Genomic DNA, 17078 nt, shown 5'->3' with positions numbered 1-17078 from the left:
TGAATAAATCCACCATCATATGAGTCCGCATTGGCATAACGCTCATTTGGGTAAATGTATCCAAATAAGTTCAGCAGATCCAATCTCATTTGTAAAATTACTCGGGTTTGGTTCCAACTTCGGGTTGACCCTTTTCCTACAAAACCCTAACCGTTTTTCATCCACATTCCACATCATCTGGTCCTATGCTCAATACTCGATGAGTAGACCTGTTCATGGGCCGGGTGGCCCGATGGGCCGGCTCGGCCCGCCCTGGCCCCCAGACGGGCTTGAACACTCATATGGGCCCATGGGTTTAACCTCGGGCCAAAAAGCCCGGCCTGCAATAAATTCAAGCCAGGCTCGGAATTTGCCAAAATAGCCCAACCCGACATATAATTAAACCTAAAAGCCCTAGTCGAATGCCCTTCTTTTTTTCACCTCTTTGCCTCTTTTCCTTCTTTTTTCAGTTGAACCTTTCTTCTCCACATCCTCCACAGTTTTCATTAAGGTTGTTCATAAGAAGGCCCAATTCGACCAAATCGACCAACCCGAACCGATCCAACCCAAGTCGGCCAGGCTTTCATCAGCACCGGTCGGTTTGGGGTTGTACAAATTCATAAACTGATGGTTCGGGTTGGTTTTCGGTTTTCTTGTATGAAAACCGAAATCGACCCGAACCGAACCGACTTAGTTCCTACTTAACTAAAAACTGAAATATCTGAAAATATATATTCCAATATCTATATCTAAAAAATATATAATATGAAATATGTCAGATATATATTTCCAAAAAATATATATTCCAATATATTTATATGTATATTTTCGTTTATATATATAATTCTAAAATACATATTTCAGTTTTAAATATATTTCCAGAAAACTAAGTGGCCATGGGGGCCATGGATGAACTTAGAGTCGAAACCAACCCAAACTGACCCAACCCGACTCAAACTGACCAGGTCGGGTCGGTTGAAAAAACCTCAGTAAACCGACCCAACCCGACCCGTGAACAACCCTAGTTCTCATCCTCACACTCTTAAGCAGTCACACAACCAACAAGGCAATGAACGTTTACCGGCGCAACAACTCCAATGATGAATCCTCTCCTTCTCTCTCTCAGGCGACTATACAGCTTTGTATGGATTTACTTGGATTCCTTATTTTTCAGATATCACTTTTCCTTATAATCAGAATATTTCTGTACTGGCTTATTTTTCATATATTCGTTTACTTATTTCAGTTACGATTTGAGATGATTTTTGTTTTAATGATGTTGTTTACTTTCGTTTTATTGCTTACCGGATTATACTAGAGTCGTAGCGAATGTATGTTTTATTTGCAGAAGCGGTTTTAGTTGAATTGGATAACATTTGAGGGGAAAATATATTTAAACCATAATTTGTCCAATCCTGAAATCCAGTTATTTCCATTTCGGACTGCTTTGAAGGGAAATTGTTTAGGGACCTTGTTTTGATTAATCTGTGTTTGAGTTGCCAACTTTTTTTTTGGATAATTAACACGGGTTCTAATTTGTTCAAAACCATTCGGAATGATTTTGGTGTTGTTTGAAGGGCTGAAATCTAGTTAACATTTTCCCGTCATCATCACTTTTTCTTTTCATTTCTTTTCGTTTTAGGTTGGTCTTGTCGTAAAATCAACATAAATGTGCAAATTCAAGGGTGTATTCCGGATTGTCATCAGATCAATTTACTAACTAAAACTCCTTTTGATTTTATCAATTAACATGTTATTTGGATTTTGGTACACAAGGGAATGTGGAAAAAACCTGTACTAAACATAAGAAGGAAATGGTCACATCCAGGTTTGAAAGCAAACTTGAAAGCCAACATATATAATATTTCATATCACCATTAACTTAAGCTACTGGCTTAACATCAATCGATTATTCTTCAATACAAACAATGTAGCACAGCAAATCGGAAAAGTTTATAATAAACAAATATAAAGTTAATTTAATATTTATTTAAATGAATTATGTGATTATGTCCATTTAAAAAAGTTTTTTGATTTAAGAATGTAAAACTGTGCTTTAAAATGTAAAATAAAGGGAAAAAAATCATCTTATAGGCCCATTGTTCATTAAAATAGGGAATAAAACCATCTGAATTTAAATAAATAATGTCCATTTGAATAGGGAAAGTTTCTAATTTTTTTTATTACATCGGGCTTTGAGCTTTTTATCAGGGCCGGACTTGGGCCCAAGTTATAGGCCCGTTGGTTGGACTGGGCTCGGGCCTAATAAATTTTCATTAATGAAGAGTAAAAGCCCGGCCCGAACCCGGCCCATGAACAGATCTATCGGTGAATTCTTCGGCATCCAGAGTCCAGACTCCAGACTTCCAGGTCCAGGTCCAGTAGCCAGCCCCAGCCCAGCCACTAAAGTCTTTTTAGGAGCTTAAAGAGGGTAAATAAGTAAATTTGCCAAAATTGCACGTGCCTGCCCGGCTGCAACTGCAATCGGCAATCCTTGCAGAGTTCTAGTTGTCGACATAGATTCCCACCCGTTCTCTAATTTCGAGCTGCTTGCCCACGGTTTCCAGAATTCCAGTCACTTCGCTTCAAATTTTCACCTCTCTGTTATCTCCGACCGAACTCTCTCTTCGGCGTCATCACCGGAAAAGTAGCCTTACTTGACTGTTGATCTCGCGGTTAAGCATCTGCCCCACTTCTGCGTATTCCTTTTCTTGCATTTCGATTGACCTTACGCAGAATACTTGGCACATTTAGATTCAGAAATCGTTGTTCATGCCCAATTTCACCCATGAAATTAGAGACCCTAGTTTTCCATCAGTTTTTAAAGTATTATTTCCTGAGACATTTCTGGTTATTTAGGACCCCCCCCCCCCCCCCCCCCCCCCTTCCGTGATTTAAATTTAGTGTAATACATTGGAGTCGGTTGGATAAGTTTCGCTGAAATGCTTAAAGTTACTTAGTCGTACTATTAGTGCCTATATTTCTCTGTACTTCCTCACCGTTGTGACATTATCATACATCTTTGTTTTTGTTCGATCAGCACAGGGATCAGAAACTGAGATATGGTGATAGTTGTATTGACATTGGTTTTGGGCGTCTTATTGGGAGTATTTCTTTTGACTCCACGAGTGCGTAAGCCCGGTAATGTTTCTTTTTCTTTTGAGTAGAAACCAAACACAGACACACTCCTCACATTCATGAAGTACTTGTCGTTTTCGTGTTCCTGATATTGTTAATCTGTTCCACGCAGGTAATGCTAAAGTTGCTAAGGCAGTTCTTAACAATAAGGTACACAAGCTTTTGCTTTATGTGGCGTTATCTTGATGATAAACATATTCTGTCTTGATATGCTTCTTCAAATAGCTTTAGCAAAATGTTTTATCTGTTTTAAGTCCCTCGTCAAAGTCCAATTTGAGAGATTTCTTGGTTCTATTCCTAGTGTTCATGCTTGGGAAAACAATTTAATTGGGTATTTCTCTTTCTTTCTTTTATTTTTATATGTCAATAAATAAGGATTAAATCCATAACATAGAAAAAGCATTTGTGTCTATCGGCCAATATTTTGAACTACAGGGCAATACTTTTGTATACTCACCAAGAAACACGACAATATGAGAAACTAAGAAAAATGGTTTCTCAAGGTCAACTTTATATTCATCCATCTTCACCTGGTGAGATCAATACTAGCATTCTCCAAGGCATGCATATGTAAAAGTTTTTTTATCTAGCTGTCTTCAGAACGGAACACAAGCTTCCAGATTGGTATAATTGACAAAATGAAAAATTCAGCTGGTATAAAACTGCAAAATGATGCCTTTGTTAGGAAAAAAATCATGTTGGGTTTAATTTCTCCTAATCAAGTGATCAAGTCTTCAGTTCCTTGTATGCATGAAAATGGTGTTGTATTCTAACAAGTATCCTTATATGAACTCCATATCTCATTTCAAAAATTTTATGCTGGATATAGATTCCCATAATCATGTCTTCAGGCCATCTCCTTACAGAGAAGAAGGTCTACCACTGAAACAAATGCCGGAGAAGTTTTAGTATTTTATGGTAGAAAATTCTTAGCAGTTTCTCTACCACATTAATTTTTCAATGACAGGCATCTGATTGGAATATTCTCCATTTGGGACCGCTTAATTTTGGTCAAACTTTCATTACTATGGTGGAACTTACAAATATTGTCCTCGGTGTCAGATAACCCAAAAAGTATTTACTCATCTACTCTGGGGATCTATCTTTGTACAGACATTCCTTTTTGTCAGCAAAAGACTTTGCTGCTAGGATGTCAGCTAGAACCTTAGAGTTTCTACTATTGTAATATAAGTTTTGTCACTGTTTCAAGTAGGACTCTTTCATTCCATGCAACATTCTGACAGGTTTACCATTCTTAGTTGGCTTAGGACAACTTTCATATGCAAAGAAAAAGGATCAAAAAGATAGTAATCATATTTATCCCTGGTAGAGTTCAGTCAGAACAGAAAAAGTTGATCCTGGGTGTAATTTAACTGAAAGTGTATTTTTTGTAATCGTTATTTGTTAAGAGTAATGAATTGATCTGAAGAGAGGGGATAATACTGTATATAGAACCTACAAGTATGTGCACTTGGACTTAGCATGTCTAAGCTGACTTTGTTGCTTGTAATACATCCTTCTCAAAATATAAAGACAAAATTGGTTAGAGATGAAATTTCTAGGAGTGCAAACTAATAAATTTCCTTGTCTTCCCTCAATGGACAGCGTGAAGAAACAAGTGTCAATACCTAATTTCTGTGGGCTGTCTGGTTGAAGAAATAAGTGGTTATATCCAGAGTAGGTTTGCATGATACAGAAGATCACCACTTCTAAATTCATTGTGGAGAGTGTGCAAAACAGAAAATTATTACTTTTTCAACTAATTATAAAACTGAGAAAATGCAAAATAAGCTGTTTGAAATTTGCCTTGCAACAACATAGGAACCTAGCACTCTCCTTGTGGAAAAATGAAATATTAGATAATAGATATGAGTTGGTTCTTTATTGAAAGGTGATTTGCATACCAAAGCATACTTAAAATCAATCTCTTTCAGGTTTTGTTACGGTTATATTCCTTTCTATTTGTATACAATTTCACTTTTCTTTTGAATATAAATAAGCCAGGTATGTTCCTTCTTTGTTTCAGTAGTTTCTATGTTACCCTTTCTAGCAATGTTCCACATTACATTACACATTAGCTGTGAATTTTAACTTTTATCAGCAAGCCATTACTTGAGTTTCAAATTGTGCTTACTGTCTTGAATGCATATGCTAAGTAACTGGAAGTGGCAACAGAATTATTAGACATATAGGTTCTTTTATTTGTTTCCTCTTACCATCTAAAATTAGGATAGAAAATTGGAATTTGAATGTTGTTAAAACTGTCAATGACCTGACTTTGAGCTCCATCTTGTGGCTTGTGAGTGGAGAGACATATGGGTTAGTGTTAGTATGTTTAGTTTTTTTTTTCATATTTAACATAATTATGATATTAAATATACTAAAGTTGGCCCTTTAATTCTTAATAATCATGTCAGACAGGGATTTTTTTTCTGGAGAAACTTTATCAATAGCTGCCTTAGTCCATCTAAGGCATTTTCATTTCATAAGAGTTTACCCATACAAATTCAGCTTTAGGGTTTATATTTGTTAATTTAATCTAAAGAAAAAGAATTAGGATACCCCATGAATAAGTATGTCAACTTGTCCGAGCTTTGCGCTCTAAAAAGCTCCTTCACATTGATAACAAATTTCCTGAAAGGAAAAAAATAAAAAAAAGAACTGCAACAACACAAATTTTCATTCACACATCTCAAATGAAATTTCTTATCAAATGGTAAAGATTCATTAGCATCATTGATAAAATGCTAATATGCAAAAAAGGGTGGAAAAAAGACAAGAACCATATAACATATTTTCTTTAAGCAAATTAGCATGTCTACGCCACCACAAAAATATCTTACATCTCTCAACCTTGATCATTCTTCTCATAATAAATTAATGACTTCATAACAACTACTATTCCCCTGCAAAATAAAGGGTCTTTTGGTGAGTTAGCAGATCTATTATCTGTGACTACGTAAGCTCCAAAATGTGCACATGCTGTTTGCAGTTGGTGTGAATTTGAAATCTGATCATCGAAAAACAACCTTCTGGAGGCAGCATGCGTTGTACCAAATTTCTTGGTTGTGTTACATTCGACCTATTTCTAGATTTTTGTAGTTTTAGATATTCTCATACTTCAAAACATGTGTAGGAAACTCCAGTAATTTCTTCTGAGACTTATGCTTCATCTTTCCAATAAGTTACTTGTGCTATTTGCGGAAGCAGTGATTGGTTCCTTGCTTAAATGTTTCATTTCTTTTCATGTGCCTTTGCACCAGGCATCCAAACTTTATACAAGGGCTGAAGTATCATTACATAACAAGAAGACTGATTGTTGGATCATTGTAAATAATAAGGTTATATCTTATTCCTGAGGTCAACACTCCTGTTGAAATATAAACTTGTTATGCCTGACACCATGTAACTGGTTACTGTAGGTGTATGATGTTACTTCATACGTTGAAGAGCATCCTGGTGGAGATGCAATTCTTGCACATGCTGGAGATGATTCAACTGAAGGGTTTTATGGGTATGCATTGCCTTTGTGTTGATTTTGTTTATATCTATTTCTTGTTTTCAAAATGTTTTCTGGAAGCATCCAGACCCTTTTAATTGCATCATTTCTATTTGTAATGTTGATTCACAATAGCAGTTATTTTCTATTTTTATGTTTATTATGGTAAACTTTCAGTAGTCAAATAGGACTGCAATCATTCCTAGGTATAATGTGTAATAAACAAAGAAAACAGATTGAGAAGGAGAGAAGAAGAATAGGAGAAGGAGAACACAAAGAGAAGAATTCAGAAAGAGTGTCGACTAGGATTGTCGCCCCTCTCAACTATTTATATTAATAATCAAATAAAGAGTAAAAGGACTGAACTACCCCTATTGCTTACATGGAAAAAGAAATAATAACTACCAACCGAAATCATGGTTTTCAAAACCGGACGGTCGGACCGGAAAAATAGGGAACCGGTCAGGTGACCAGTTCCGTTTTCCCCACAAAACCGGATTTTCTCCAAAAACCGTTGATTTTGGTCAGCAAACCACTGAACCGGGTAGTTAACCATTTGAACTGTTCAAACATTTTTTATTTTTTAAATTTTTTTTGTTAGAATGGGCCGACCGTTCGGTTCGAACAGTCGATTGTTCGACCCGATAATCGGACCCCTGGTCGGTTCCGTCTCTGAGTCGGTTTTAAAAACCATGACTGAAATAACTACCATCATAACTAAACAAACATAGTGGGGACCACATTAATGTCCTCTACACTCCCCCTCAAGTTGGGAATAGATGTTTGTCATTCCCAACTTGCATATATCTGCTTCTAACTTTGTCTTTGAAACTGCCTTGGTGAGAAGATCTACAAGTTGCATGTTGGAGGTGATATATGGAAGACGCTTCTTGAAAGGAAACTCTTTCTCTGATTAAGTGTTGGTCCACTTCAATATGCTTAGTTCTGTCATGTTGTACCGAATTATGGGTTATATTAATGGAAGCCTCATTATCACAGTACAACATTAGGGGCTTCTCATAAGTAATACCCAACACCTCAAATAGGGATTTCAACCATAGTACTTCAGCCACACCATTTTCCATGGACCTATATTCAGCTTTAGCACTGGAACGAGTAACAACATTTTGTTTCTTACTCTAAGAAACAAGATTATCTCCTATAAAAGCACAATATCCAGAGGTAGACTTCCTATCATTAACACATCTAGCACAATCAGCACCTATGTAAACTTCTATTTTCATGTGACATTATCCTTGAATAGTATACATCTGCCTGGACACCTCTTCAAATATGCCAATATCCTCTCAACTGCAAGTAAGTGAGTAGTTCTAGGAGTGTGCATATACTGATTAACAACACTGGCAACATAATTGATGTTTGGTCGTGTAAGACAAAGATAGAGAAGCTTCCCAACTAACTGTTGGAATATACCTTTATCTTCAAGGGGCTCTCCACCTTCTGCACTGATCTTGTGATTTTGTTCAATAGGTGTGTCAGCAGGTTTAACACCCAGCTTCCCTATTTCTTCCAACAAATCAAGAACATACCTTCTTTGAGAAACAAAAATCCCATGTTTAGACCGAGCTACCTCAATACCCAAGAAATATCGTAGCTCTCCCAGGTCTTTGACATCAAACTCTTGATGAAGGAGTTGCTTAAGAGACTCAATCTCACGGGTATCGCTCCCTGTCACTATAATATCATCCACATATACAATAAGCAGTGTTAAGGGAGAACCCACTTCTTAATAACCAGAGTGTGATTTGACTGAGCCTGCACATAGCCAAATTTTTCAAGAGCTTGTCTAAATCTATCAAACCAGGCTCTGGGAGATTGTTTCAGTCCATATAAGGCCTTATTCAGCTGACAAACCTTCTTTCCTGCTTTTGCACTATAAAATCTAGGAGACAACTGCATGTAAACTTCTTCTTGCAAGTCTCCATTGAGGAAGGCATTTTTAACATTCATTTGAAACAAAGGCCATGAGTAACTAGCTGCAAGAGATAACAAAACTCTGATAGTGTTCATCTTTGCTACTGGTGCAAAAGTCTCCAAGTAGTCTATGCCTTATGTCTGAGTAAACTCCTTTGCAACTAATTTGGCCTTATACATTTCAATAGAACCATCAACATTATGCTTCACAGTAAACACCCATCTACATCCAACTGGTTTTTTCCCTTTAGGTTGATTAACTAGCTCCCATGTATTGTTCTTTAGAAGGGCATCCATTTCTACCTTCATTGCATCCTTCCACTTAAGTACTAACAAGGCTTCTTGCACTATTCTGGGAATGGGAATAGCAGCAATGGATGCCAAAAATGGCTTGTAAGATGGAGACAAATGATCATAAGACAGGAACTGAAAAATACAGTGAACTGTAGATGAGGTACAACGGTGTTTGCCTTTATGGACTGTAATGGGAAGGTCAAGGTCATCCAATGGAGGTGAAGGCTCAACAAAGAGGGGTGAAGGCTCAACAATGGAAGGTATCTCATCTATAATGGAAGATGAAGGAACTGTGGTACCTGGATTTGGATCCGTAGAAGGAATTGGGGCTGGCCTGGACTGATGATGACTGAAATCAACCTACCTCCACCGTCTATGATAAACTCTCAAATCTCGACATTTCTGACAACCCTCTTCACTACACTCCTCTTCAATGATTGGGACAGGTAATGGAACTTCTAATAAATGAAACCCCATCTCACTACTCTCCCCCTAAGAAGAAACCCTAGGATAATAGGGTACATTCTCAAAGAAAGTGACATCCATAGAGACAAACCTCCCCCCAGAAGTAGGTTCATAGCAGCAATATCCCTTTTGAGTTTGTGCATAACCAAGGAAAATGCATTTTGAAGCTTTATGATCAAATTTGGAACGATGAGGACCAAAGGTCTGAATAAAGAAAGTACATCCAAAGATTTTAAGGGGGATGGTGAACAACTCTTTATCAGGATATAGAAGGGTGAATGGAGCTTTCTTGTCAAGAACCCGTGAAGGAACTCAGTTGATGAGATATACAGCCGTATGAATGGCATCTCCCCAGAAATGTATAAGCACATTGGAGTTAAACATAATGCTTCTAGCCACCTCCAATATGTGTCTATTCTTCCTCTCAGCAACTCCATTTTGTTGAGGTGTATGAGGACAAGTACTCTGATGGATAATCCCATGGTCAAGGAAATATGAGGCTAATGGTTTTGCAAAATACTCTTTCGCATTATCAAATTTGAAATTTTTTATTTTGACCCCAAACTTGGTTAAAATCATCTAATGGAAGATCCATGTTAAGGTAGGAGCATCTCGAGAACGAATGAGGTAAACCCAAGAATAGCGGGTATAGTCATTGACAAACAACAAAAAACATTTGTACCTCCCCCACCCCATAGTAGTGATATGATAATGTCCCCAAACATCAGTATGCACAATTTCAAAATGAATACTACTTCTTTTATTACTCAATGAATATGTTGTTTTACAATGCTTTGCAAGCTCACAACTTTCACATTTCAAATTAGACATCTGGATAGATTCAAACAAACTAATAAACAAACTTTTCAAAGAACTAAAAGATAAATGACCCAACCGATTATGCCAAAGCATAACCAAACGAACAAACTGAGAAACAAAAGACTTCCTAACTTCACTATCTTCCCCATGTGAGCTCCCTCCAAGCAAGTAGATTCCATTTGTCTCACGGCCAATCCTAATCACCTTCCTTGTCTCCAAATCCTGAAAAACACATCGATATGGGAAAAAAGTTACTGAACAATTTTGCATTTAGTAATGCTACTAACTAAAAGCAAATTAGTACCAAGTTTAGGAACATGTAAAATTGAAGACAAAGAAATGGCCTTAGACAATTTGATGTCTCCCTTACCAGAAATGGGAACAAGAGAGCCATTAGCAATAAACATTGTCTCTACCAGAGGATAAGTGGTAGATAATAAGCAGTGAGGACAGGCCAGTCATATGCTCAGATGCACCTGAATCTATCACCCAACAAGGTTTACATGTTCCCATTTACTAATGGATGCACTATAGTGGGGTAGTTGAGGCTACTCATAAACTATAACCCCTGTAATTTCTTTACATTAATGAAATTTCTTTTTTGCACCTGAATCTATCACCCAACAAGGTTCAGTGTTACCTAGGGCTGAAGCATGATAAGTTGAGGCCCGTGTACCTAAATGACCAAAAGATGAAGTGGAAGGAGAAGATGTTGTGACTGACAGATTGAGATAATGGTGCTGAATTACCAACTTTACTCTCCAACCGAGTCAAATCAGCCCAGACAACAGCTAAGGTGTCGAGGGATGTAGCTCTTGTGCCCGATGAGGTCGCATAATCAGTAGTAACAGCCACATTGGCATTTTCCTTTTTTGTTTCTGAATTTGCTAGAACTAGATGTGGATATAACTTCCAACAGGTGTCTATAGTATGTTTAGGTTTCTTGCAATGTTCACATACTAGGTCCCTCTTATCTTCCTTCTTCATATCCCTCTCCTTATCACCCCCAAACTTTGGTTAACTGTTGCCAATGATGATTCAAAAGGTTGATGCTGCAACACAACCTTTCTCCTACTCTCTTCACTATGCACTAAGAGTAGGCTTGTGATAAGGTCACACTTTCTCTCGTGAGAAGTTGTTGTCTACAATATCATATTCAGAATTCAGACCAGCTAGATGGTCAACTTGCTTTCTGTAAGTCTGTGCATCCTTCTCACTTTCCCACTCAATTGTTTCTAGTTGGTCGGTTTCATGCCACAAGGATTTCAAGGTTGAGAAGTAAACTGAGACTGGTTTCTCTCATTGCTTAAGGTTATTAACTTCACATTTCAGCTCATAAGCCCTAGCAACATTAAGGGGTTGGGAGTAGGTTTCTTTCATGATGTCCCAAAATTCCTCAACTGTTTTTGCCTACAAGTAGTTTCGGCTGATGTGAGGCTGCATAGAGTTGCACTGCCATGTCATAACCAAATAATTCTCCTGAACCCATTTGGCATAGGTTGGGTCCTCCTTAGTTGGTTCCTTCACATCCCCCAACAAATAATTCAGTTTCCCTCTACCCCCAATGGCCATCATGACTGATTGGGCCCACTCCAAGTAGTTTGATCCGTCAAATTTGATAGTGGTAATCTAAAAATTGTTCTCAGGCATGCTACCAGAACCACCAGCCTCCAAAAAACATTCCTCTTGATTCTTAAACTCCATTGTTGTCAGCCCTTCTCAAGTTATAGGTAAAAAAAACCCCTTTTTAGAACTGAAATAGGTGAAACTACACCCAGAATTTGCTTAACAGCTGACCTAGAAGGTTCAACCACCATCGAGAAATATTGAATCAGGTTTGTTAGTTTTCCAGAAAGCAGAAAACTCAATCTTGAATGCTGAAACTGGTCTAATTATTGCCCTAGAATTGGCAACAATCATTAACTTTAGGGTTTCAGTCCTAGAACTGATCGTAGGTCAAGAAAGAAACCCTTAAAACTCAGGGAGAACTAAAGATCTTTCAGCCGCACCTCCCAGATTAATAAAAAAGATTTCTTTTTAGGTTCAATCTCAAGAACAAATATTAACTTACTCAGAAAGATCTAGCCGCCACCTTCAAACCAAGGTCTGAACCCTAAAACCGAGATTTCTTCCCTTCTTCTGATTCTTCCTGATCGTTGAACACTCTCCAAGGCCCTACCCTTGGCAACAATTGCACACTGCCCGCAACCTCCAAGAACCAGCCGATGAATATATCTCTGCTGAAACTTCCAACCCTAGGAAGTTCTCGTGTAGTCGGCCTGATTAGACTAGCATGAGAATTCCTAGATTGGCTCTGATACCAAGTAGTCGAATAGGACTGCAATCAGTCCTAGGTATAATGTGTAATAAACAAAGAAAACAGATTGAGGAGAGAAGAAGAAGAGGAGAAGAAGAGACGGAGAACACGAAGAGAAGAATTCAGAAAGAGTGTCGACTAGGATTGTCGCCCCACTCAACTATTTATATTAATAATCAAATAAAGAGTAAAAGGGCTGAATTACCCCTACTGCTTACATGGCAAAAGAAATAATAAAAGCAATAATAACTGAAATAACTGCTTTCTGAAACTAACTACCATCACAAATAAACACAGTGGGGACCACCACATTAATGTTCTCTACACTTTCTTTACATGTTTCTGAGCAAATCTATATTTTGTGGCAGGCCACAACATGCTACCAGGGTCTTTGACATGGTTGATGAATTCTACATTGGGGATTTGGAAAATTAGTTGCTAACAGTCAGTGGCTTGTAAAACTATAGAGAACAGAACTGTATTGTGAGAAACTTTTTCTATTGTTTCGTGTTCTTGGTGTAGCTTCACTTGCAATTTTCAGGCATTGTAGGAATGGCCAAGGGGTCCTTGAGGATTTTATTGTTCTTTTTGTCCAACTTTGGTGAACAAAAGTTGGACAAATTGATCTGTTGACACCTCAAGGGTGTACAGAGGTTGGAAGGAATCTACTGCAATTGTATCCAAGCTATGGGATCTATTCTCAAACTCAGTTTTTGCGAGAAAAATCTTCAACCCTGCTTTAGATTGCTTCAGGGAAGCACTTCCTTTTCAGCTTCCTGGAGAGAAGTGCTTCTCTATGTTTCGTGGTAATTGATAATTGAAATATGGAAGTGCTTTTACAGAAGCTGGAGCCATTTCCCTTCAGAAGAGGGAAATGCCCTTCCATTTATTGGAGGCTTTGTTGAAGTGCTTCTTTAAGAATCTTGAATTTTAACGGGCAAGGGGGATTTTGAATCTTAGGCTGCCTTTGGTTGCAGTGCAAATTGTTTTGTACTGGTACAAAACCATGATAGTGCAAATTCTGATTTATTTTTTGGGTAAAAGATTTAAACATACCCTGAGATTTAAGAAATTGAATTAAAGATACCCTGAAGTTTTAATTTTATAATAGACTTAAAACATACCTTGTTACTCTTATACCCAAAAGAACCAAAAGTACAAAATCATGTTTGCTGTGTTCAATCTGTTAGTGGGTGGTGGGCAACTGGTTGGGCTACACCTCCTCTTAGTTCAGTGTCCTCTGGCCACTGGCAGATGCAACATCTCAGCAAGAAGTGGTCACCACTGGCATCATCACCACCTAAATGTCACTCATGGTTCCGAACATTAGGTTACAAATACTAATCTGACTCAACAACCATTAATGTAATTGCTGTTCCTAAAAGCATTTTGATTGAACACTGTATGTGCTTCCCCGTGAAAAAGAATAAGCTGTCAAATGTAGACACACAAACAGGTTGCTGTACAGATAGAGTGCGTTTGCACATCAACAGTTTCTTTTACATCAAGTAAAATTGCACTGCAACCAAACCGTAGCCTTACGAGCAATCCCAGGCTCTAATTCTGAATTTCTGATTGATAATGTATCAATTAAACCGGCGGACAAAAAGCTTTGAAACTATACTAGGGTCCAAGTCGAAGAAATGACAAACCAAAGAGATCAACAGTGGTCTATTTGCCATTGACCAGTTTCCCTCTACTAGTCCCATCACTTGTTACAATAATCAGCGACAACATCATTCTCTCTTGGTTAGAATGAATTGTCGAATCATTCACAATATCCTGACGTCTCTGCAGATGATGAAAGCTAAGCATAAGCTAATGCCAAAGATAAAATTGTTGCCGAAGATATGTAGAAAGATCAATCTACCACCAAATTTCTTTCTTTTTACAAGATCGCATGCACTATATACAGTCTTATCCATTTCTTCACCTACATTAATTTCTAATCATTGGAAAGATTTAGCAATCCGGCCCAATTTTTTTTCTCCAATTACATGGCTATTAGCTTGTAGATTTAGTTAAATAAAAGGTGATTCGATCAGGTCAATCAATAATGGTCTATAAAATCTCCACATCACTGGATCCCTTATCCTTGATGCATGCAGGTAGCAGTTTTCTTGATATATCTATCATACTACTTTTCCACGTTGTCTACCCGCAAGGCTACAACCCACCACAACTATATTACGTTGACAAAATGGTTCTTCTGCAGTTTGAATGACAGCGATAGTTGGACTGGGGATTGGTCCCTCGTGCATGCATGAAGTTGGGATTTAAGATTTAACCTCCACCACCAGAAGGAATGAATTACGTGGTTGATCCATTTAATCCATGAGTCATCTTTCTTCCAGCAAGAAAATCACAGCGTCAGGTTTGGTAGTTTATATATTCAGATCTCCTGAATTTTTTTTTTTCAAGTAATATAAGACATTAAGAACTGTTCACGGGTCGACCAGGCTGGGCTTTGCCTCCACATTTAATAAAATATGTTCAGGCCCGAGCCCGGCCCTCATATAAAGCCTAAAGCCCGGGTTCGAATCTGAGCTTGGTTAAAAATTTGGAAGAGAAAAAGATTTTTTTCTTTTTAATTCAATTAAAAATTGTTTTATTTATATTAAAAGACCTTAAAACCTAAAAATAATAATGAAAAATCTTATTATTATTTGAAAAAAGAGAAGAAAAATAAAGAAAAATATTATATATATACTTTTTATTATATAAAATATATTTTTTAATATAATACATTATTAAGTCGGACTCAGGCTCAGGCTGAATTTTTTGAGAAAGATCGAACCCGATCCAAAAAAAAATCAAATCCAATATTTTAAGCCCGAGCCCAAACCCACAGGCCTGAAATCTTATCCAAACCCGATTTAGATTGGGCCGGCCCGTTGGATAATCCGGCCCATGAACAGGTGTACCCACAGGCCGCAGCTGGGGTTCCGTTGTACCATCTTCTGAATAAATAGGCTTTGTTTCAGGATTCAACAATGAATACTGAACACCATCATCGCCAGGGTTCAACTTCGTATTTCTTTTTCCTTTGCGAGCTCTAATTTCAATGGATTTTGGTGAGCTGTCCGTTTCAAGAATATAGTGAAGGTGCAACTGCCAGTTGGTTTTGTTTCTGATGAAGTTATAAAATTAGGGGGCAGGTTTGGGAAGTCCCTTTCGTAGTCCTCACTCGTCAGAGCTAATTTAGCTGGGCGAAAGTTAGGCCTCCTTTCGTCATGAGCCCCAACTCATCAACCATATACTTCCCCAACTCATTGACTCTCTCTACCCAGAAAGGGAGAAAAAAACAATTGACTCTCAGTGCGCTGAGGTTGAGTAAAAACAAGAGTTGTGGCGTAAATTTGACCTTATATATATAATTCGTCAGGAGCCAGCTAGCGATGATCAAGCATGGAATTTGCAAAGCACCCTTTGACGATAAGAAAACCAGCAGCGGCCAGGGCCTCGGTTTTGTTGGGGCCAACAAGCACAAGAGATGATACCATTTATCTTGTCGGAAATGGAAATGGGGACGTCGGAGAGGGAGATTTGCTTTTATCTTTAAGAATATATAGGTTTAGGTTGGTTGAAAAAGATTGATTATCTGGGCTTCAGGAATTGGCGATCCGCTCGGTGGCGAATTGCCTGGTGGCGAACTGCCTGGTGGCGAACTGTCTGGTGGTGAACTACCCGGTGGTGAGCCGCTCGGTGGCGAATTGCCTGGTGGTGAACTGCTCGGTGGCGAGCTGCTCGGTGGTGAACTCCCTGGTGGCCAACTGCCTACTAGGCAGCCGATGACTTAGAGAATGTTGGAGCTCCCTGGTGCAGCGCAATCCGACTGCCCTTAGCATGAGGTGGTCTTCTTTCCTTTGTAGGCTGCGGGAGCTGAGGGACCTGCGAGAACTTCATCTTTTCCTCCTCTTTGTAGGTGGCGGGAGCTGAGAGACCTGCGAGAACTCCATCTTTTCCTCCTCTTTGTAGGTGGCGGGAGCTGAGAGACCTGCGAGAACTCCATCTTTTCCTCCTCTTTGTAGGCGGCGGGAGCTGAAGGACCTGCGAGAACTGAATCAGAGGTCCCGGGGGTACTTTCCCGGTGGGGGCTCTCCAACGCTTAAGTTAACACTCTTATTGTAGAGAACTTTGAAGATAATATGAGAGAGTTAGAGAGCAGGGGTTACTTCCCTTTTTTCCATCCCCCTCCCCTTTGGGGGGTGAGGTCTTTATATATCGGAGTCCTCGCGGGTTAGGTGGGTGAAAAGCCTCCAAACGGTAAGACTCATCGCATCCTGTCAGAACCAGGGTACAGTGGTGAACTCCTTGAGGTCGTCAGGCTGGCGCTTGTGTCAGGCGACCAGGTCGGTGTCTAGGCCAGGTCGTCAGGTCGGCGCCTGTGTCAGTCGGCGGGTCAGTGTCTAGACCAGGTCGTCAAGCTGGCGCCTGTGTCAGTCGGCGGGTCAGTGTTTAGGCCAGGTTTGTCGGTGGGCGCCTTGGCCGGATCATGCGCTAGGCTGGTCCAGGTCGGCCAGGTCGTGCAGCTCGCGCAGGCCATGCGCAGTTCGCGCAGGAGGCGCGCTAGGCCGAGCGCAGTTCGTGCAGGCCGCGCGCAGGTCACGCCAGGCCGGCCAGACCGGTGCC

General features: G+C 39.1%; 1 protein-coding gene across 2 annotated transcripts; it reads left to right on the top strand.

Moving 5' to 3' along the window:
• Positions 1–2424: 2424 nt before the first annotated feature.
• On the top strand, positions 2425–13171 carry LOC148847070 (cytochrome B5-like protein). 2 transcript variants are annotated; one of them, XM_088950538.1, is made up of 6 exons: positions 2425–2654; positions 3025–3120; positions 3230–3267; positions 6381–6458; positions 6540–6631; positions 12815–13171. In XM_088950538.1, exons 2-6 carry the CDS (start codon positions 3042–3044, stop codon positions 12879–12881), a joined length of 354 nt encoding a protein of 117 aa, XP_088806664.1. In that variant the 5' UTR covers positions 2425–2654; positions 3025–3041; the 3' UTR covers positions 12882–13171. The 2 variants fall into 2 exon arrangements, with proteins under 2 accessions (XP_088806664.1, XP_088806662.1); XM_088950536.1 differs by having other exon boundaries at positions 2440–2654; positions 3020–3120.
• The last annotated feature ends 3907 nt before the right edge of the window (positions 13172–17078 follow it).

Source organism: Nelumbo lutea, chromosome 6, assembly GCF_056320005.1.
Source record: "Nelumbo lutea isolate HS-2025 chromosome 6, American lotus-T2T, whole genome shotgun sequence".
Taxonomy (NCBI): Eukaryota; Viridiplantae; Streptophyta; class Magnoliopsida; order Proteales; family Nelumbonaceae; genus Nelumbo; species Nelumbo lutea.
Note: the sequence above shows the minus strand (reverse complement) of the source record. Positions and strands in the feature narration are given on the sequence as shown.